The sequence below is a fragment of the Pelophylax lessonae genome (genome assembly GCF_965119305.1).
Source record: "Pelophylax lessonae genome assembly, chromosome: 5".
In the NCBI taxonomy this organism is placed as follows: Eukaryota; Metazoa; Chordata; class Amphibia; order Anura; family Ranidae; genus Pelophylax; species Pelophylax lessonae.
The window spans coordinates 467,821,008-467,843,576 of NC_138772.1; the positions used below are offsets into that span (position 1 = coordinate 467,821,008).

At 41.3% G+C, this 22,569-nt stretch overlaps 1 protein-coding gene across 3 annotated transcripts in view; it reads right to left on the minus strand.

Annotated features, from left to right (window-relative positions):
• Positions 1 to 22,569, minus strand: part of MMP16 (matrix metallopeptidase 16) — a 378,979-nt gene that overhangs the window by 150,558 nt on the left and 205,852 nt on the right. For all 3 annotated transcript variants that reach the window (XM_082258608.1, XM_082258607.1, XM_082258609.1), the window contains one exon: positions 2,355 to 2,659. In XM_082258608.1, the coding sequence (XP_082114734.1) occupies positions 2,355 to 2,659 (305 nt within the window). The remainder of the gene's footprint in view (positions 1 to 2,354; positions 2,660 to 22,569) is intronic.

Here is a 22,569-nt window from a genome sequence, read left to right on the forward strand (position 1 = left end):
AGCTGCTATCATTTTGAACTAGTATACACTGTTCAATTTTCTACCCTGCTCAGCAGTCTGTGTCCCAATTTGCCTGCTCTATGTTTAATTCGGTTTCCATTTCCATTTATGCTAACCTGCATTAATAGATTAAGCTTGTTTATCACTAACCAGGTGTGTGTATTTATTAACTGGCAATACCTCACAGCCAGGTGAAAAGGTATTTTACACTTGTAGTGTAAAATACATCCAACCAGGTGTGCCAGAAGGGCTGAGGTTGTTCTTGGGGTCGAGGAACAGAAGAAAGAACCCAAACTTAGCAAGTGGCTTCCTCGGGAGTGGCGCTACATACTCACATATACTGCATGTGTGCACTAGAGAGGTCATACTCACTTTGTGCAGGAACTTACTGCCAGGAATACCTGGCATTCATATACCAGTACTATGTGCAAGGACACTTCTTATGTTCCTCTTTGGAGACCAAATTCCCAGAGAGAAGTATTTTCTAAATGGGTTTTCTTTTATGTAATTTGATAAACCAGTAATTGAATACATTGTTAACCAGTTATAAAGTATAATTATCTCTGGCAGGGATGTTGAACGCAGGTTGGAGCATGGAAGTTTGTATAGGTATTGAGATCCAACTGATGCTTCTTGTGACATCTGCCCCCCACCCCCCCCCAATGTCAGTATTTAGGACTCTTAGGCTTAACCTTTACTAACCATGTCCCTCTGAGAAGTCCACCATGTAGATGAATAGTGTCAGTGTGTGCATTGTTGGCATAGCTTTATCCCAATGTGGAGACCACCACTCATTTGGAGGCATTAGCTCAAGAGACTGAGGGCAACTGGTAATATATTTTACCATCCAGATAGGATTTTCCCTGAAAATAGGCATAATGGGTACAAAGACTTTCCTTGATAAACTGTTCATGTGAGACCTTGGGACCACACTAAGAAAAAAACAAAACAAAAACAAAAAAAAAGTATTTTTATTTTATATATTGTATCAGTATAATTTAAAAAGTGAAACTCCAAAGAGGGCAAGTTTGACTTTAGGGCCCTCTCCCTGCTCCTGTAATATCTGGCGTTTATTTTTTTTTTTTGTATGTGGGAGGGGAGCGGGTACCTGGTTTTGACAGGAACCCGCACCCACTTTTGCTCAAGTAGCCTAGGCGATCCAAGCGGAAGTTCTCCCCAATACCCCCCCCCCAGTCTTTTGGGACTCGTCACAGGTCAAAGGAGACTGCAGGACCATTCATAAAATGCTGTGCGGCTCGCACATGTGCAGCGGGCTGTGAAGTCGAAAGCAGCATAGTTGGCTGTCCACAGTTAGGATGCCAAGACCGGGAGCCCAAAGGCTTGTTAAAAACTAGCCCGGGGGAGAACGGCGCTGGTTCCCTGGACAGGTAATCAGCTGCAGTATTTGTGGCTGCTGACTTAATTTATGTTTTTTTCCCCCTGACTGGACAACCACTTTAACTGTATGGCATACTGGCTAAATCTGAACACAGTCAGAAAACAGTGTAGATCAAATCTGATAATCGTTCACAATACCTACTGTTGACAGCATCATAAGTGCTTGGGAACATGAGAGTCAATGTCTTGTGATTAAGCAGTATTTTTAAAGACTCATAACTGCCCTTTATTGCCTGCCATGATTATTACAATGGGCACCATACAGTGCAGTACATACACAGGAGTGGTAGCGTTGTGTTAAACATTAAGCAGCATATCTTTCATAAGGCAATAATGCTGGTCAACCGCCTCCATTAATTTTAACAGTAAAGCGCTGGTATTGTACAATAACCGCACCTATAGAATTTATGTTGTGTTATTCATGCATTTATAAAGTGTTAGCTGGGTGCTGAGGGAGAGGCAGTGGAGGGTCCTGTCCCCCAAAAATGCACTGGGAAAGAGCAGAGGCATTCCAGCCACTTCCTGTTTGTACAGAACAGCCATGTAGTGACACTATTAGCTTCTGTGTGCAGGCAAAAGCATCAAGCCAACAATACTGACAGTGCCAGGCAGAAGCAAGGGCAAGAATCTGGTTTTAGCAAAATTGAGCTGGACCAAGCTAAGTGTCAAAGAAATCAAAGCCTACAAATCCATCTTGCAGAGAATTAACAAAAATGTTCGCTATCACACCTCAATGCAGATAATCCGATAATACATCACTTTGCCTTTAAATCACTTCCCTCTAGAAAAAACACACTTTCATGGGCATTTAACAAGTACTTGATGCTATTTCCATGCTTCATAAACACATAAATCCTTTAGGCATGTTAATGAACATTGCTTTGTTCTTTAGAATCCACACAAGTGTGAACAAACCCTAAATGAGAGAGAGTAGATAAATTAAGATCAAGTCTTACCATCATGATTGGGATTTCCTAACGTCCATGGTTCATCAGAGTCAAAATGTGTGTCCCCTCCTATTCCAGGTCCCGGAAAATAGGCATGTGCCAAAAATCCCCCTTCACCATCAAATGGTGAACTGTCTCCATGGAAACCAGATGCAAAGATAATAGTAATGTCCACTTCCCGCTTGCCATTTTCTAACTCATGGTATGGAATTTCTTCAAATGTCAGTGGAGTTACATTCTGCCAGACATCAAAGGCACGGCGAATGGCTTTACGTGTTTCAGTATCTCCCACTTTTGGTGTGACGTTCTTTATACTGGAAAAAATAAATATAAAAGGATGATGATTAACTTTTATACATTGTATTCCTTTGACCGTGTGATGCCATGCATGTATTAAATTGATTTATCAGCCATCTTTTCTTTTAGCTGTCCTCTCTTGGTTTATGCACATAAGGAAAGTCTTAAACTATCCAATATAATGCCAGTGTGTTCATGTCTATGTATCAGAGAGGAATGGGGTAGCTCAAGGCAAAAAACATACCTTTTTTTGTCCCACTGTCCTTTGGAAGATTCAGCATTATAATAATTATATACATACAGATAACAAAGGCAGGTAAGGGGCACGTTTTACATGGTAAACTGGGTTTGCTCCAGGGTTGGTAAATCCTGGTCAGGGTCCTGGAGCCTTTGTAGAGCATTGAGTGGGATCATGCTTTTAGCCCTGAGACCAAGTTATGTTGACATACATGGACAGACTTTTTTCGGTTCAAGAACTTTACTTTAGAATAAAAATGGGCATTAATCCTTAAACATACTTGGCTAGACTGAAGTTCATGGAAAACACCATATCCTAAATTGCAAGGGAGATAGGCTCAACTGGTATTGGTAACAGCAAACCAGACACCAGACAGTGACACAGAAGGGTTAATTTACTAAAGCTGAAGAGAGCAAAATCAGATGCAGCTTTGTATAGGAACCAGTCAGCTTCCAGGTTTCTTTGTCAAAGCTTAATTGAACAAACTGAAGTTAGAAGCTTATTGGCTACCTTACACAGCTGCACCAGAATTTCAATTCTTCAGTTCCAGTAAATCAACCCCCTAGTTACAGTCCAAGCAGGCTTGTCCTGCACTGTTTATTCAGCAAGGCCGTTAACCAGTTTCAAACAGGGTGGCTTTGCTTTTAGCAAGTCCATGGCATAAAAGAAAACGTTTTCATGTCAGAGTAACTGAACGCAAGTCCATTCCACCAACAAAGACACCCCATAATGGTTTCCTATTATAGCAGCTCTTGTAATTTTTCTTAGTGTTCTCCCAACAGTCAGCCCTTTCCCCCAGCAGCAGGCTCCCACAGCATAAAGAGTATGAGTGAACCCTGAGCATCAGTACACTCATATATACTACGTATAAAAGTCTGGCTACCAGGTGGGATGTGTGCCCAGGAATTAAGACTTCTCCAGCTCAAAACTCTACAAAGCCCCTGATGCGTGGTGGAAGATGACACAAAATTGGCCAGGGCAATAACAGCACAGCATGAAGCAGATATCCTACAGAATGACCTGGACAAAATTACGGAGTGGGCAACGACATGGCAAATGAGGTTTAATGTGGAGAAGTGTAAGGTCTTGCACTTGGGGACTAAAAACTTAAAAGCACAATACACGTTAGGAGGGGAACCCTTGGGGGAATCAAAAATGGAGAAAGATCTGGGAGTCTTGGTTGATGATATATTAGGCAATAGCATGCAATGTCAAGCGGCAGCTGCCAAAGCCAGCAGAATATTAACATGCATAAAGGGATGTATTCCAGAGATAAGACTATAATCCTTCCACTCTATAAAACTCTGGTCTGACCGCATCTGGAGTATTCTGTCCAGTTCTGGTCGCCAGTCCTCAGGAGGGATGTGTTGGAGCTGGAGAGAGTCCAGAGAAGGGCAACTAAACTGATTAGGGGATTGGAGGACCTTAATTATGAAGAGCGTCTGCAATCGCTTGATTTTTTCTCCCTGGAGAAGAGACGCCTGAGGGGGGACATGATAGCAATTTATAAATATCTCAATGGGGATCGAAGATTAGAAAAAAAAGCTATTCAGTCGAAGGGAATGCATGAGGACTCGAGGGCATACATTGCGATTAGAGGAGAAACATTTTAACCTCAGGCAACGTGGGGGGTTCTTTACTGTTAGGGCTACAAGATTGTGGAATTCTCTACCACAAGAGGTGGTTTCTGCGGGAAGTATGGTGGCTTTCAAAAGACTCTTAGATGTACATCTCAAGGATCAGAACATTCAGGGCTATGTGAGATGATTACAGCCACACACACCTACACAGGTTGAACTGGATGGACTATTGTCTTTATTCAACCTCACCTACTATGCAACTATGTAACATGCTGTGTTACCTTTTATTAGTTCAGAACAGTTATTCTACTATATTACATATTCTTGTCTCAGGGAAAATATATAGGTCAACTGGGACTACAAATTATGTATCCTCCATGACTTCTCATGCAGTTAATTTTTTTTCCTCCACGCTAGTGGTTCAACAAGATGCTTCCTGCACTGCCCATCACAAAGACTAAACTTCATATACAAAACTAAGATCAAGTAAAATGTGGTACAGCAAAAATGTTAAAAAAAAAAAAAAGTTAATCTTAAAACTTAATTTCATGTATGCATAACATAACTAAAATAAACTGTCATTGTCATTTGTCAACAGACCTCCCCTAGATTGCCTTTAAGAATATGGACTGTGATGTGTGGACCACGTTCCCTTTAGGCTACACTGAGTCACAGCAACAACACAACGCTAAAAGCTGCAAGTGCTATACAGATGTGGGACCTTCTACACAATAGTCATACGTGGCAGCTTTTTTTACACAGACTGAAGATAATCAATTTCCTTGGCATATACTTGTGTCCCATCTATGCCTCTCCAAAAACACATTTTTTATCTGGCTTCATCAGTTTCATCAGTCTGGAGGAATCACTGAGCTTTCTGCTAGCCAGTAGTTTCTGGAACTCATCAATCTTGCAGGTCTCATAACCTTTTGTGTGTCAATGCTAATGATGACAACTTGCCTCAGATTATAACAGTGATGGATTGCTTAATACTCTTGGCATGCAACGTTGGGGTACTGGGTTTGAGGTCCACAAAAGGACATGCTCTGCATTGAGTTTGTAGGTTTCCTTCCCAAATTTCGATCTGTTTAGGTACCCTGCTCAATCAGCAGCTCACAATGCATATTCCCATTTCAATGCCTCGCTTGGACCAGAATGGTAACCTGTAAAGTTTTAATCCCAGGAACAGTCTTTCTAAAGACATATAAAAGCCCAATCCCACATTCAAATTTTAACCTGAAAGTGATTTCAACGCTTTTTTTTTTTTTTTTGTATTTTTTAAGTTTTAACTTTCATTAAAATAATATCTGCTGATCTGCTCAAGGGCTTCCTGTTATGCGGTGACAACCTGTTATTTTCCTGCACAGTCACCCTATCACATGGGCTTCTGGACCAATGTACATTTCACATGAACGTTCTAATGTGGTCACGTCATTTGCCATGAGAAATGTCATGCAAGTGCATGTAGACAGGGAGAGGCTGCAGTAGATCAGTGGTGCACATACAGTGCATCCTGAAAGTATTTACAGCACTTCACTTTTTCCACATTTTGTTATGTTAAATTCTTATTCCAAAATAGATTAACTTCATTATTTTCCTCAAAATTTTACAAACAATACCCCATAATGACAGTGTGAAGGAAGTTTGTTTGAAATCTTAGCAAATTTATTAAAAATGAAAAAAAAAAAAAATATTATATATATATATATATATATATATATATATATATATATATATATATATATATATCTCACATGTACATAAAGTAAGTATTCCCAGCCTTTTCTCAATACTATGTTGAAGCATCTTTGCCACCAATTACAGTCTCAAGTCTTTTTGAGTAGGATGCATTAAGCTGGGCACATCTATTTTTGGGCAGTTTCTCCCATTCTTCTTTGCAGGACCACTCAAGCTCCATCAGGTTGGATGGGGAACATCGGTGCACAGCCATTTTCAGATCCCGCCAAAGATGTTTAATCCGGTTCAAGTTTGGGCTCTGGCTGGGCCACTCAAGAACATTCACAGAGTGGCCCCGAAGCCACTCCTTTCTTATCATGGCTGTGTGCTTAGGGTCATTGTCCTGATGGAAAGATGAACCTTCACCCCAGTCTGGATGACCACAGCGCTCTGGAGCAGGTTTTCATCAAGAATGTCTCTGTACATTGCTGCATTCGTCTTTCCCTCAATCCTGACTAGTCTCCCAGTTCTTGCCGCTAAAAAAAATCCCACAGAATGATGCTGCCACCAGCATGCATCACTGTGGGGATGGTATTAGCCAGGTGATGAGTGGTGCCTGGTTTCCTCCAGACAGGACGCTTGCCATTCAGGCCAAATAGTTCAATCTTTGTTTCATCAGACCAGAGAGATTTGTTTCTCGTGGTCGGAGTCCCTCATGTGCCTTTTAGCAAACTCCAGGCGGGCTGTCATGTGCCTTTTTCGAAGTGGTGGCTTCCATCTGGCCACTCTACCATACAGGCCTGGTTTGTGGAGCGCTGCGGAAATGGTTAGTCTTCTGGAAGGTTCTCCTCTATTCACAGAGAAATGTTGGAGCTCTGTCAGGTACCGCCGGGTTCTTGGTCACCTCCCTGACTAAGGCCCTTCTCCACTGATTGCTCAGTTAGACCGGGCAGCCTCCTCTAGGAAGAGTCCTGGTGGTTCCAAACTTCTTTCATTTACGGATTATAGAGGCCACTGTGCTCATTGGGACCTTCAATGCTGCAGACATTTTTCTGTACCCTTCCCCGGATCTGTGCCTCGATGCAAGCTTGTCTTTCTTGGACTTCATGGCTTGGTTTGTACTCTGACATGCACGGTTAACTGCAGGACCTTACATAGAAAGGTGTGTGCCTCTCCAAATCACGTCCCATCAACTGAATTGACCACAGGTGGACTCCAATTAAGTTGTAGAAACATCTCAAGGATGATCAGTGGAAACAGGATGCACCTGAGCTCAATTTTGAGCGTCATGGCAAAGGCTGTTAATACTTATGTACATGTGATGTTTTTATTGTTTTTTATTTTTAATAAATTTGCAAAGATGTCAAACTTCTTTCAGGTTGTCATAATGTATTTTTTGTAGAATTTTGAGGAAAATACTGAATTTTATCAATTTTGGAATAAGGCTGTAACATAACAAAATGTGGAAAAAGTGAAGTGCTGTGAATACTTTCTGTATGCACTGTATACTGTATGATCTAGGATAAAAATTAGGATTAAAAAAAAAAAAAAAAAAAGGTTTACAACAGTGCCCTTAAAAATAAATGTCATTCAGTTAGGGTTCACATCTATGTTAAAATATAGATTTTGTTTCTCTATTAAAAGAGCCAAAGAGCAAGGAGACACCGCTGACAAAATGTATCGACACAAAACCGGTCCAGATTTTTACTTTTTTTTGTGGTTTTGGTTTTTATACACATATACACACACACACACCATACATTGAAAAATATTCATACCCCTTGAAATTTTCCTCATTTTGTCATGTTACAACCAAAAACATAAATGTATTTTATAGGGATTTTATGTGATAGACCAACACAAAGTGGCACATAATTGTGAAGTGGAGGGAAAATGCTAAATGATTTTTCAATTTTTTTTACAAATAAATATCTAAAAAGTGTGGTGTACATTTGAATTCAGCTGCGAGGCAATACTTTGTAGAATTTTATGGGTATGTCTCTACCAGCTTTGCACATCTAGAGAGTGAAATGTTGGTCCATTCTTCTTTTCAAAATAGCTCAAGCTCTGTCAAATTGGATAGAGAGCATCTGTGAACAGCAATTTTCAAGTCTTGCCACAGATTCTCAATTGGATTTAGGTCTGGACTTTGACTGGGCTATTCTAACACATGGATATGCTTTGATCCAAACCATTCCATTGTAGCTCTGGCTGTGTGTTTAAGGTTGTTGTCCTGCTGGAAGGTGAAACTTGTAGGTGAACCAGTCTTAACTCTTTTGCAGTCTCAAACCGGTTTTCTTCTAGGATTGCCCTGTATTTGGCTCCATCCATCTTTCCATTAACTCTGACCAGCTTCCCTGTCCCTGCTGAAGAAAAGCACCCCCACAACATGATGCTGCCACCACCATGTTTCACAGGATGGTGTGTTCAGGATGATGTGCAGTGTTAGTTTTCCGCCACACATATCGCTTTGCTTTAAGGCCAAAAATGTTGTATCCAGTATCCATCTTGCCAACAAGATATGGAAGGAGCAATGATATATAAATCTCCTTTTGCCAACAAGATTTTCAAGTGTAGAAGAGTGTACAGTGAATTAGTTTAATTTGGTATAGTGGCTGCCATTTTCACATCCAGGCACTCTGGACTGGTAGAATAAAAAGTTGCTGTGCACTGTGCTTTGGCACACTCATTTTCTTTGTTATTTATGGTATGTTTTTTTATCACCCACACAAATTGGACTAGGTGTTGCATCTGTATGGTTGTGGTAGGGATATTAGGCAGCAAGCTCCTTTGGACTAAAGGACAGCTAAATAAATCAGTTTTCTCTGAAGTCCTTAGGATATGTCAGGCACTGTGTAACAGAATACAGTATGAAACTAGTATGAAAAAATAATGGGGTTGTATACCAAACAGCTCTCAAACATTTTATGATTTTAACTTATTGGTGAAATGCCTCTGGTGGTCCACGCAGAGAAGTTATTATTTTCCATCTAAGCTAAACCAATAGTCAGATGGTGGAAAGGCTGCCTGGAATCTGGGACAGAACAAGGAAACTGACTGGAAGAGAAACAATTTGGATGTGAACACTGCAAAGGAAGCCAAGCTTTTTAGGAGAATAATTAAATCGTATTATTGCATTAAAAAGGATTGTGATTCTGCTCACTAAAAATGTCAAAAAAAATTGGAAACTTTAAGCAGCAAAATTTGGCACATAATATATTTTTCAAGCATAAATACCACTACAGACTCTGATACCTAGTAAATTCAAGCAATGATAGAGCAGTCAGAGTCATACCCATCAGGAGTGCTTGCGACAAGCTCCCCCCCCCCCCCTCCTTGGATAAAGCCTGCCCCTTGGACAAGTTCCATCAGCTACAATCATGTGCTATTCAGCTTGACTGCAGTGGTAATGCCATTGTTTACAATTGTGATAGCTGTGACTGGCCACAGCTATCACATAGTTGCAGTGATCATATGCTACCGGTCCTGTACTAACAGATCACAGTAGTAAGCAATGGCATCATGAATGACAACCATTGTTTACTACTGAAGATGTGATTGCTGTGATTGGTCATACCAATCACATGGTACCAGGGCAGAGCACAGCAGCCCGGTACAGCGATCAGTGATCACAAATCATGCCACTGTGTGCGCTTCTGGGAGGAAGTACTCATACATTCTCACAGAACAACACTTGTCCTACCCGGTTGTATATGTACTGGGCGGGAGGCGCTTGACTTCCAAAAAGTTTTAACTCCTTCATGACCAGACCATTTTTTTGCTATTCAGCACTGTGCTAATTTTACTTGTAATTGCTCGGTCATGCAACACTGTACACAAATGAAATTTGTATATATTTTTCTTTTGCACAACTAGAGCTTTATTTTGGTGGTAGTTGATCACCACTTGGTTATTTATGTTTGCTATGTAAATGAATGTGTAAAAATTATAGCTTCTACAAACTACTAGATTTGAAAATTGATTAGTCCTGATGTATTGACGACTTGTCTCATTTCTTGAGGCCCTTAAAATGCCAGAACACGGCAAGCTCGTTCCCTCCAGTCTGAAGCATCCTTAGTAACAGCCTTCCTTTAGAATCCTAAGCTCCCAAACAGCCTCACCTACTTTATGATCTCTCCCTGGTTGCAAAAGAACCTTTTCCATTATGGCCTCTTCAAATTCTGCACTATGCTTTAACTTTTGTACTTAATCTTCAGTTTTCCAAACTATCTCCATTTGAACACCTTAGCCTTTTGGATCCATCACAAAAAGGTTTCACCTCGGATATATAAAAAATGACTAAACTCATACAGTATAGACTCCCAAGGTAAACATAGTTAAATGCTTAAATGGAAGCAAGCTCTAGGAGAAGAGTTCTCCATTAGTCAATGGCAACCCATATGGTCCTGCGTAGCCAAAAGCTCTATCTGCACCCTCTAGAAGGAAAATACTTACAATATACTTTACTTTTGGTACATGACTCCCACTCGTCTACATGCCATATATCCATCGACCTCGAATTGTTACTGGAGGTGCCATAGAGACTGGGGCACCTTGCTTCACATCTATTGGCAATGTCCATCTTTGCAGTCATTTTGGCGCTCGGTCCAGGACCTTCTTCACCGTTTATACGAGGTCCATGTTCCCCTTAACCCTAAAACTTTCCTCTTAGGGCTGCTCCCTCCCAAGCTATCAGGCTTTGCCAAAAGACTGGCTGTACACATCTCGATGGTGGCTAGGTGCTTAATAGCTCTCCACTGGAAAAAGCAAACAACCCAGACTCCAACAGAGCTCTATGCTAGGATTAGGGATGTGGAGGTCATGGAATCCATGACGGCACATCTGGCTGACAAGGTAGAGCACCATTGTGTGGTTTGGGAATCTTGGCATCTCAGGGAGGATCCTCCCTGAGGCCCTAAAAGAAAAACATTTTTCTTTTCTCTGTCTGTGATATTGACTTTATAGGTCCAGGAGTGACGAGCCCTGTCTTTTTACTTTTTCAATTTTTTCTGCTCTTTCTATTTATTTTTTTGTTTGAATCCAATGGGCATCTGATTTACTTATTTGAGTTTGAAGTTATTGGAAAAGCTTTCTCAGGAGCCTACTGCACTATTTTACAGCAACTAGTTTGCTTGATTCTCATGTAATGTCTACATTTTCTGATATCTCAGCCTTGTTGTAAATCGGTTAGCTCTATTAGGTACACAACAGTATTTTTAAAATGCATCAATGGTGGATCTCTATTGTAGTCTTGCATGACTATCAGTGTTTGTTACTTTTTTCTATTTTTGTTTTGTTAAATACAAAACTTCAATGAAAAATGTAAATTAACAAATTGTACAAATGTAGAAAGTCTGAGGTATTCCATAAGTTGCATGGAGAGTTTTATGAAGCTGTAATTTTTTGTTAAATGAAGTTAAATAAAATGGGTTTTCCTTTTTTTCACATTTTGTTTTTCATACTGTCACAAGTGCAATACAGCATCATCATACGACTGTGGCGTGGCAATCATCAGGGATACCGACTGGTTACACTGTGTTTAAAAAAAAAAGGTTTAAGCTTTAATTTTTTTTTTTTTTTTTTTTTTACATATTTTCATCTGAGTAGTTCAGTGACACTGTAATCTGGGTGGGAAATCATGGATTTTTATTTTTTTTTTTTTTACACTTTGATTTGTGTTACAGTGTTTATCACCATAACTGTAATACAGTAACAGTTGTGAATGGGTTTCATTCATTGCAGCTGAGATTACTAGGGATCTGTGATTGACTACAGCTAATCACATAGTACAGGGTGCTATGCTTGGCCCTGGTACCATGTAATAGCTGTGGGCCAATTACAGCATCACATTACTAAGCACAGCTGGAATGAATGAAACCCATAACTGTTGAGCTTACATTGAGACCATGTAACCCCCCGGCCGGGTAATGGTATCCGCAATCCGCTATGTCTGACAGGTATGTTGCCTGGCCTGCAGCTGCTGCCCACCCAGAGTAAAACTACTGTGGGCGGGCAGAAAGTGGTAAATTACTGCATGGTATTTTTCTGTAAAAGGCTCTTTTGTGTAGATACCCAAAACCCCTGAGACTGCTGGATATGATGTCAGAAGCCCTAGAAAGCTCAGAACTATATAGTGATATCTATAGTATTCTCCTTCACTAAAAGGTTATGTAAGGAGGCAAGGAGAGGGGTGGAGGAGCTTGGCCAGCAAAGACCATAGTTCGACACTTCCAGGAGAGAAAAGGGCTATAAAATACAAAAAGGGAGTGGGGCTCTGCTGGGGAAATTAAACTTACTAGGGAATTAAAATTTCAGAAAGTATTGAAGGCACATTGCAAGTCAATAAATAATGAACTATGGAAAGGAAAAACAATGCAAAAAGCAAATAAAATAGTAGTATAAGAAAGAGCCACTGCACACTGGATAACTACAAGTGTCCTAATCCTGGTTAGACAGCATGCACGGCTCAGTTCCCCTCCTGCACCCGGGGTTTGAGTGGCGTCGGGGAGCAGTAGCCTAGAGCAGAGAATCTTTCTAGTCTAAAGCTTTTAAATTACTTGATTTTTCTGTAATTTTTACCTGCCATTTTTTAAGCTAGCAACAGGGTCTCCTAAATCATGCATTAACTCTTGTAGATTTTCCAAAATTTGCATTTTCTTGCAGCATTAAGACAAATTGTAGGCAGTATCACTACTCACAGCAAGTCATCTTAATAAAGATATCGTCGTGTCTGATGGAAATTTACTGTGACAACACTTTACATGTCACAAAAGAGGAAAGCAGAGGAGTGATGAAAAACCTCACTAGTGATACACAAAGAAGTGTTAAGGATTTTCAACACTGCCTTCCATGCTTCAGCACTGACATGCATTCATAACCAGACTCCCATAAACACCAGCAATGCTAATCAGTTAATTAGGGCATTCAACGTGATTTGTCAGGGTCCCATAAAAATAAAAAGCTTACAATTCTCTATGATTTGTTACACCTGAATCTTTTTATTCCAGCTGGCATCAATCAAAGCTTAGCTGAAATAAGGTCTTTTTTTTTGTTGCTTTTTTCCAGCTCGCAGTATGGCTTATTGATTTAAATGAATTGCTTCTAGTCAAATATGGATTTCATTTTCTACTTTCCCCCTTTTCTTTTTTCTCCTGACATTTCCCATTGGGTTATTTTTATTAATCTCTTTGCAGTCTGTCTGCTTTCTAGACTAAGCTTTTTCATTGCTAGGCTTAGAAAGAAACACCATCTGCATGTAACTGTACTTACTGGTGGAATGACTTTGTCCAAAATTATATTAGGATTATATTTATAGAGGTCATATCTATACCGAACCACTTCTGGACTTTGGAGTTCTGCTTTAAAATTCAGGAATGGCTAAAGAGCTAAATACATGCTCTGGAGCAGGTGGGAGCAGCTGACTAAAGCTCTCAGTGGCTCGTTGAGAGGCCGAGCCAGCTGCTGCTCCAGGGTTCTGGGCAGATCAAGACCATAGTGCCGCAAAGTTTCCCCAGCCTTGGCCGGCTCTGTGATGTCAGCCGGCAACGGGCTTCAGCCCGCTATCAGCTGAAAATGGTTCACAGGAGGGCAGGACTGCACTCCTGTAATCCACAGGAGAACTACAACCAACCAAGCTTTGGTTGTACTTCTCCTTTAAAGCTGCAAGGATTAAATGCTTTTTTCGGTCTAGGGCAGGGGTCTCTAAACTTTCTAAATAAAAGGGCTATTTTACTGTTCCTCAGACTTTAGGGGGTCTGGACTGTGGCCAGCGAGAGTAGAAAATATCCCATGTCAGTAGGAGTAGCCAATGTCTAAGGATTCAAGGTCAGTGGGAGTAAAATAAATTACATAGCACTTGTAGTTAGTAGGAGGAGGAATAGTGCCCCAATGTTGACATCAGTGGAAGGATAAGTGCCCCATCATTGTTGTTATGGGAAGGAAAAATGCCTCATCATTGGCATCAGTGGGAGGAATAGTGCCCCATCATACCTCTAAATGGAAGGAAAAACGCCCCATCTGCGGTGACAGTGTGAGGAATGTGGTTTGTATCAATTGGAGAATAGTATCTCTTATCAGTGGAAGGAACAGTGCCCCAAGGGCCACATACAGGCAAACAAAAGGCCATCATTTGGAGACCACTGGTCTGGGGGAGCAAGAATAGCACTTTACCTGATCCTCCACTTCCTCCAGCTCCCTCTGTGCTGCAAGACTGGTCCCCACAGCCTCTTCTCCATTATGCTCATGTGGTTGCAGGACCAGAGTCCTGAATTTGATGCGAGGATATCAAAGAACAGTCTACCACAGGAGTGTAGGAGAATACCGGCTGCTGGCTGAGCAAGTATTAGTGTAAGCAAAACTGCTTTTCCAGTCCCAAGTACCTTTTTTCATAATTGATATGCAGCTGTTCTATGACTCAGCTCTTTCCCAGCCCATCTGCAGGGAAACATCAGCAGGAGGAGCTTCTAGTCTTCTGCTGCTGATCACAAAAACACAGCCTTCGAAATACAAAGAAAAAATACATAATTACAGCGGAACTTCACTCTCAATCAATACGGACTATTTTTAATCCTTAAGCGGCTACTGGCCTAGGCAAATTATGTCATATATCCCAGGAGCCTACAGGAGGGTAGGAGGGGTTTTCTCAGCTAAGCACACCTTTCTGCCTGAGCTAAGGGCAAATGGATTCCAGGAAGTAAATGCTAAATGAATCATCTGCCCTTATTCAAGATGGCCATGGCCCAAAGCACTAAGGCAGGGATCCTCAAACTACGGCCCTCCAGCTGTTGCGAAACTACACATCCCAGGAGGCATTGTAAAACTCTGACATGCATAGACAGAGCTGCAATGACGTGTCGACGTAATAAGATTACGTCGACTACGGAAATACGTCGGCATGCGTGAAAGGCGTTGACGCGTCATCTCATCGCGGTAATGGCGGCTTCTGCTCCTGGGAATGAAGAAAGTGCCAGTCTACCACAAAAAGCTAGACCCCAATTAACAAAAGTATGGGAATTCTTTACACAGAGGCCAGATAAAATGGTCCTTTGTTCCCTTTGCCATGGCAGCACAACTGCAATGCTCGAACACCTCAGAAGAAAACATCCTGGTGCTCTCCGACCTCAAAAGGACAAGCCATCTTTGTAAGTCGTACTATAGTTATTATTACATACAATTAATTAATATATGCTAGGTAATAATTACAAATACATAATTTATTGGAGCATGCTCAGGGGTACCCATTTGTTGCTGCTTTGCTTTAAGATTTGTAGTGGCCAGCTCATGTTTTTTAAATGTTCCACAAGGCACTTTGCAGCCCTCAGTGTCTTGCTGATCTGGGGATCCCTCAGGGCATGGTTGACAACTACTGTGTTTCCCCGAAAAGAAGACCGGGTCTTATATTAATTTTGGCTTCAAAAACCACACTAGGGCTTATTTTCAGGGGATGTATTATTTACGGTATGTACAATGACTATCTTCAAATGATTGTAACCCTAAAATAAATATCCTTTAAAGCATTATAGACAGCACAGTGCTTGTGCTGTGTCATTTAGCCCTCTCTATGTTCTAAAAAGCCTAGAATAAAACAATAAAATGTTCAAAAAAAAAAGTTCTCTCCTCCTGTCAGCTCAGAAATCAGCATTAGGACATTCTGTCCAATGCTTATGTTTATTCATTCACAAAAATAAACCTTGGATAAAGTCATTGTAAAATGATGTAATCGATTTTGTCAAAAAGATTATACAATGTGCAGTGTGTCTCCTTTTGTAACTTTATTGTGGAAAATACCTATTTACAGTGCCGCTGGGCGCTCACGTGACCCTCTGGAGCTCTGCTTTCCCTCTCTGAATATTGCAGAGGGAGGGGCTGAGATCAAGGATTTTACTAGGGCTTATTTTCGGGGTAGGGCTTATTTTGCAGCCATCCCTGAAAATCATGCTAGGTCTTATTTTCGGGGTAGGGCTTATTTTCAGGGAAACAGGGTAACTGCAATCTGACCAGCACACCTGAGAGAAGAGATACCATGCTTTTCTTCCAAAATACGCAGAGCAGCGACAACATTTGCATTTTTTTTTTTGGCACTTTATATATATGTCTTTCATGTATTGTTGCGCATACAGTGTTGAGCAGTGCTTTTTTTTAATTTAGATGGCATTTTGAATGCTTTTGGTTCTGAATTAATGGCATTATTCATGCCTGATGTTAAAGTGTTGTTTACATTTTATTTTTGGCACTTTATTTTTGTATACTGTGTGGGGATTTGCTCTGGTAGGTAGGATTTGCGGGTGCAGTATAGAGGCAAAACAGATGATTCTTCAAGTAAATCAGGAGTGTTTTATTCACACTTCAGAAACACAAAAGTAACAGTCTTTCTTGGTGTTAACTCACACCCAACAAAAAGGAAAAACGACAGTCTTTTAAGGCAGGTTTAAACACAGCAACAAGTCCATTCACCTGTGTCTCTTTGGTGCTGTTCACACACAGCAACGGATTAGTTCCCCTGCTTGAAGCCCTTCCAGCCTCAGCACTCACTTCCACAGCCTTCTGGTGCATGGAGATAATTCTCAATCACCTGTTAGGCGGTCTGCCTTATAAACCCCAGGCAAGACCTGGCCTGGAGCGTGGGGAGCAGCCACCCACCCATACCTTAACTGCTCCCAATAAGAGCCGGCCCGGATTCGGCTTCGCAGCCATACTAAAACTAAAAATTGTCAAGCAGCACTAGCTGCTGCTGACACAGAATTACCGGCTCTTATCTCACCGAGGCCAGGAACCTCGGTGACACGTACCTTCCGTCGATCACGGATCCATGTGCCCTGCCACAACTGTAAAAACTTCAACCACATTGAAGTATTTTTTTGGAAAAAATGTAATAAAAGTTGAAATATTATATTCAAAGTTGTACTTATTTTTTGTAAAGTTATTCAAAGGATTAATTAGCTAATCAAAAAGAGAACACTCGATTAAGCAAAAAAAATAAAATAAAAATAATCGTTAGAGTAGTAGACAGAAAAAATAATTGTTAGTTGCAGTAGTCAACAGAAAAAAGAATTGTTAGTTGCAGCTCTAAAAGACATGACTAGGCATGATGGAAATTGTAGCAGCTCTAATAGACATGACTAGGCATGATGGGAATTGTAGTTCCTGAACAACTGGAGGGCCATAGTTTGAAGACCCCTGCACTAGGGGGTGCTTTTTAAAGTGATTTATCAGCAAAGTAAAAGCATGGAGACATGGATGGATTGGGGAGTTTGATATTAAAAATTTATTGTATCGCGTTTTTGGTTTCTGGTGCTCAGATGCTGTGTAGTTGCACTTTAACCACTTCTGGACCGTCTGCCGCAGTTTTACATCGGTACTTTGATGTTAAATACCGTTGTTATGGCAGCAGATAGCTGCCAAAACCCCAGTATTTTCTTACACAGCCGGCAGTCCCCTCTCACATAAAAGTGGTCCCAGCGGGAGACTCACCGTGGGATCACTTTTATGGGCAGCGGGAGAGGTGCCCCCCTCCCCCTCTTCTTTCTGGTTTGTTTTCCCCACTACCAACGGCTTTTGTAAGCGGAGAAAATGAACCGGTCCATTGCAGTCCCAGGCAGGAAGTCGAGTGAGAGCAAGCTGGCCCCCACTCGACTCTATGGCCTTGGAGGACCGGTGTAACGTGAGAATTACCTACCCCGTGAGAATTACCTACCCCTCGTCACTTCCGGCCAGAAAGAGCTGAGCAGCGCAGCAGTGCGCATGCTCAGAGCCGCGGATACGTAATGGAAGAACAGAGGAGCTTACTAGTGCGCATGCGCACTAGTATGAAACGATCACGGTGTACCGTGAGAAAAACCTACCGACGCGGCGCTTACATAAAACAGCTGTGCGGCAATACGAATCATCTCCGCTCCTGTCCCGGTCACTTCCCTGCTGTCGGCAAGTAAATATAAAAGCGGCTTTCGGCTCCGTGATTTATATTTTCATACAGCCGCTGCCGCTTTTATATTTACTATCCGAGATCAGGGAAGTGACCGGGACAGGAGCGGAGATGATTCGTATCGCAGCCCAGCTGTTTTAATGTACCCGCTGCATTACATACAGTGCCGAGTACCGGAAGTGACGAGGGGTAGGTTTTTCTCACGGGTAGGTAATTCTCACGGAACACCGGAGCGACATAATAAGTTGCTTCTGCTCAACGGCCTTAAAGGGCCCCTTTTTTTTTCTTGCTGAAAAAAATGAATTTTATTTAGCTTTTAAGGGTTGATGTGAAATCTGAGGTCTTTTTGAACCCAGTTCTCACTTTAAAAGAGGACCTGTGCTGCTTATTTCTATTACAAGGGATGTTTATATTCCTTGTAGAAGGAATAAAAGCAATCAACATTTTTATTTTTTTTTAAAAGGAACAGTGTAAAAATAAAAAATAATGGTAAAATAAGAAAAAAATAAAAAAAACGCCCCGTCCCGCCGAGTTAGCGCGCAGAAGCAAACGCAAATGAATGTTTTAAATCATCATACAAATATATATTTGATCTCAAAACTTTATGTGCAAAAACATAGAAAAGGCTATCTAGGGGGAGGTTCTGCCAATCACAGCCTGTATCTAGTGTTTGTATGTCTTTATAATTACAGGGAGGTGATTCCATCATCATTCAACTTGCAATATCCTGCCCTATAGTGCTTAGCAGGCATGGAGGAGGAGGGAGAGAGTGGGCTGACATTTATCTGGAGTGTATACACCCACAGGTGTGACTCTATAGTCATGCGGGCTGCAGAGATAAGAAAAAGGAGGAAATGAACAGCTTAGGAGGGAACTGAAACTGGAGCATGCTCACTATATGTGGCAAAGGCTGGTCTACATAATCTCAGGCTGCAGCAGGGGCACAGACAAGCAAGGAGGGACAGTGAACAGCAGGATCAACCAGTTGTTTGCTTTTTAATGAAGAGAGTTTAATGACACCTTAAGCATTTTATCTAGCTAATGACTGTCAGCAGCATTTTTCAACAAGGAGCCATTATCATGCAAAGCACATCCAACAGTGACGTGTAAAACTTCTTTACATAGATAAATCTAACTATATCTTGCATCTGTGCTTCTTAAAAAAAAAAAAAAACTTGCCTGCAATGTGTTTTCTCTCTTTGAAGTGAGGTTGCGTGATTGCTGTGTGTTCCCGGGCGACTCACAGACCTGCTGGTGGGAATTTATGCTTCGGTGCATCTACAAGGCAATGAAATGCAAGCATACCCGGCAGCTACAAGGCAATGAAATGCAAGCATACCCGGCAGCTACACAGGAGGGGAGGAGCAGCTGAAGGGGAATTCACAACTCAAGGCAAGATATATGGACGGGGAAGGGAACAGCGTGACTTCCTACTGACCACGTTAGGTACATGCATGCTGAGCACTTCACAGCATGCCTGTACAAACTACGAGATGACAAGATATAAACTGACCATGCTAGCATGGATCGGCAGCCATGCTAGTGTGGTCAGATTCTTATCAGGAGGAGAGACACAGGCAGGATCAACCAGGTATTATTAAATACAGGCTGCATTGAATCAAATAGCAATATTACAGAGCATAATATTATGATTTAAAGAGGCAGTAATTTTGTTTTAGGTTTACAATCACTTTAAATCCCGCCAAGAGGAGAGGCAGAAATCATATCTGAAATGAAAGCGGCAAAGCCACCCATTATCTAACGAGTTTTGATGGGAGAAAAGGTTGGCGATTAGGTTAACTAGACCCATGGCTCACTTCATCAAACACTGCATAGATCAAGTCCACCTTTTTTCCAGGCCTGTCTTGTTGGAGGTCTGACAACAGCTCCTGCAACATAGTCTGGGTCCCAAACATGCCCCACAGTGACACCTATAGGCACAAGCCTAGCATGTCTAATCCAAAATCCAGTTCAGGCTGGAAGGCTGAGCCATCACTGCTGGGAAGGGGAACACGAAAGACTTGAGTACTTCTGCAGTGAATCTGGAGGATTAAATTGCTGTCTTGCAGCTAGAGAGGTCAGTGAGGGCTCATTCACTGTTTGTTAAAACATATCCAAACCCTATGGAATAGACCCCAGATGTCTCCTTAAAGAGAACTTGTCACCTATATGCCATCACATAGGGGGCTAGCGGTCTGATGTGATAGCAATAAAGTGATTATAAAAAGAAAAAAAAAAACAAAGGCTTCTAAATTTTAAAGAAACAGAAATACAAAATGTTAAAGCCCCGCTCTTTTCCTCCTCACATATATACGAAAACACATGCATGGGGGCGCCAGTGTAAAGAAAATGTTTATTGCCCTACAAGTTATATATCACGTGCACGCCACAGTGAGGGCAATATTTCCAGTACCAGAGCTCCTGGAGTGACCACTAAAAAGTGTCATCTACAGAAAAATGTGGGTACTAAAATGCTGAATGTCGCCTTTTCACAGGCACATACAGTTTTAAGGCTTGACATGTTCAGTATCTATTTGGTGCAACCTCATCCTTTATATACAGTATTACCAAAAAAACAGGTCATTTATTGTGTTTGTGTGCCCTAAAATTACCTTAAGTGTATATTTTATTAAACTTTTGTGCTTCATAAATCATTATGCTAATATCGTGTGATAAAAAATTGGAACTATAGTTTTATTCTCTAGGGTGTCTGCTTTAAAAAAATATAAAATATTTGGGAGTTTTTACTAATCTTCAGGACTAAAATTATTTTTAAAACGTGCAAAAAATAAAAACAAAAAAGGGAAAAAAAAAAAAGCTCCAGGACTCAAGTGGTTAATCATCAATAGAAATCCACTTCCCCATGTGTGGCATATCAATTAAATGATCGAATTCTCCTATAGCAATAGATCCGTCTGAAAAGAAATGATTAAATAGTTGAATTGTGTTCGATTAGATAGATTGTATTAACCTGTTCAAGAAACATGATCATGCCTTTTAAGGCTACAACTAATGTAAGACAATTCAGCAATCGGATCTTCCAACTGCTGTCTATGGGCAGTTTTAGTAAGACTTTGTACTGCTCCACAGGAGATGACAGTACTTTATAAATCGTTAACGTTATTCCATCCAGCCAATGCGTTTATTCCTCTGCGGGATGTCTTTCCAGAGTGGAGTGTAATCCGCACATCAGCTGTTACACATGTTCATTAAGTTAATAAGCAAAGGATATTTATTATTAATCCCCTTTGAAAACAGACTATACAGTAAGCAGGATGGCATTGCAGGCAGAGTATTTACACTACACTATACAGCCAAATTTTATTTTTTTTTCGTTTATATTTGCCCAAACTCATTGCCAATACCATCGAATCCAGTGGAAAATTGGCCCATAATTATGTCTTCCATCCCTAATTCTAGGAGATGAAATAAGGGCCAGCTGTGATTATTCTGTAGAAGGTTATAGAAGCTGAATCATTATATGGTTTATTTAAAAGAAAAAATAACAGAAAACGAAAAGAAAAAAATAAAGTCACTGCATCTAAGGACTAGTAATTGGTAATATATTACGTTTTGGTTTTCTTTTTAGGAATGCGTAAATATTCTTACATCCATAGCTTGGCCACAGTTGCCCTTTATATCCAAAAAACAAAATTTTGGATAAAGTGGGGACTGATTAAAATAAAACCCCTTTCCTGCGGACACAATAAAATGTGGTAGGAAATCTCTCGAAAATTAAGCAAATCCCTTCTTAGACTGTTGTCCCCACTGGAAGGTTTCCTCTCTATACCTGTTCTGGTGACAACTGCAAATTTGGGTTTTTCTCTCACTTTTGGTCCCTTGAGAGTGGTCAGAGGACATAAAGAAAGACATCTTTCCAACTAACAAACTAAGGCCCCTTTCACACGGTCCGCATTCCGTTACGGACCGTGCTCTGCTCAACGGGGATCGATCCGCCGATCCCCGCTGAGCCGGCGGATGACAGCCTTGTCTCCGCACTGTGTGCGGAGAGGGAGGTGTCAGAGCCCCGCTGCTCTCTATGGGGAATCGGATGAGAGCGGACCGCCTGTCCGCTCTCATCCGATCCGATCCGATCCCCAGGACCGATGGAAAATAGGATTTCCATCCGTCCGGATTTCACGGACAGGATCGGATGCGGGTGGCAGCGGGTGTCAGCGGACATGTCACCGCTGACATCCGCTGCTCCATAGGGCTGAATGGGGCATCCGATCAGATCCGCCTAAAAAACTGACAGGCGGATCTGATCGGAACGCCCGTGTGAAAGAGCCCTTAAACAGGAATTCTAATCCATCACCACTCTATTCAAGAATGGTTTGAGGAACAAAACAAGTTCCAGGTGTTGACTTGGCCCCTACATTTTCCAGATCTCAATCCAATTAGGCATTACTGGGATGTGCAGGACATGCATAAGTGAATACTCGTGAAAGTTGGTTCTTTATTTTGTAGACTGTAAAGTTGGCCATAGATCAGTGGTCTTCAAACTTATCAAAC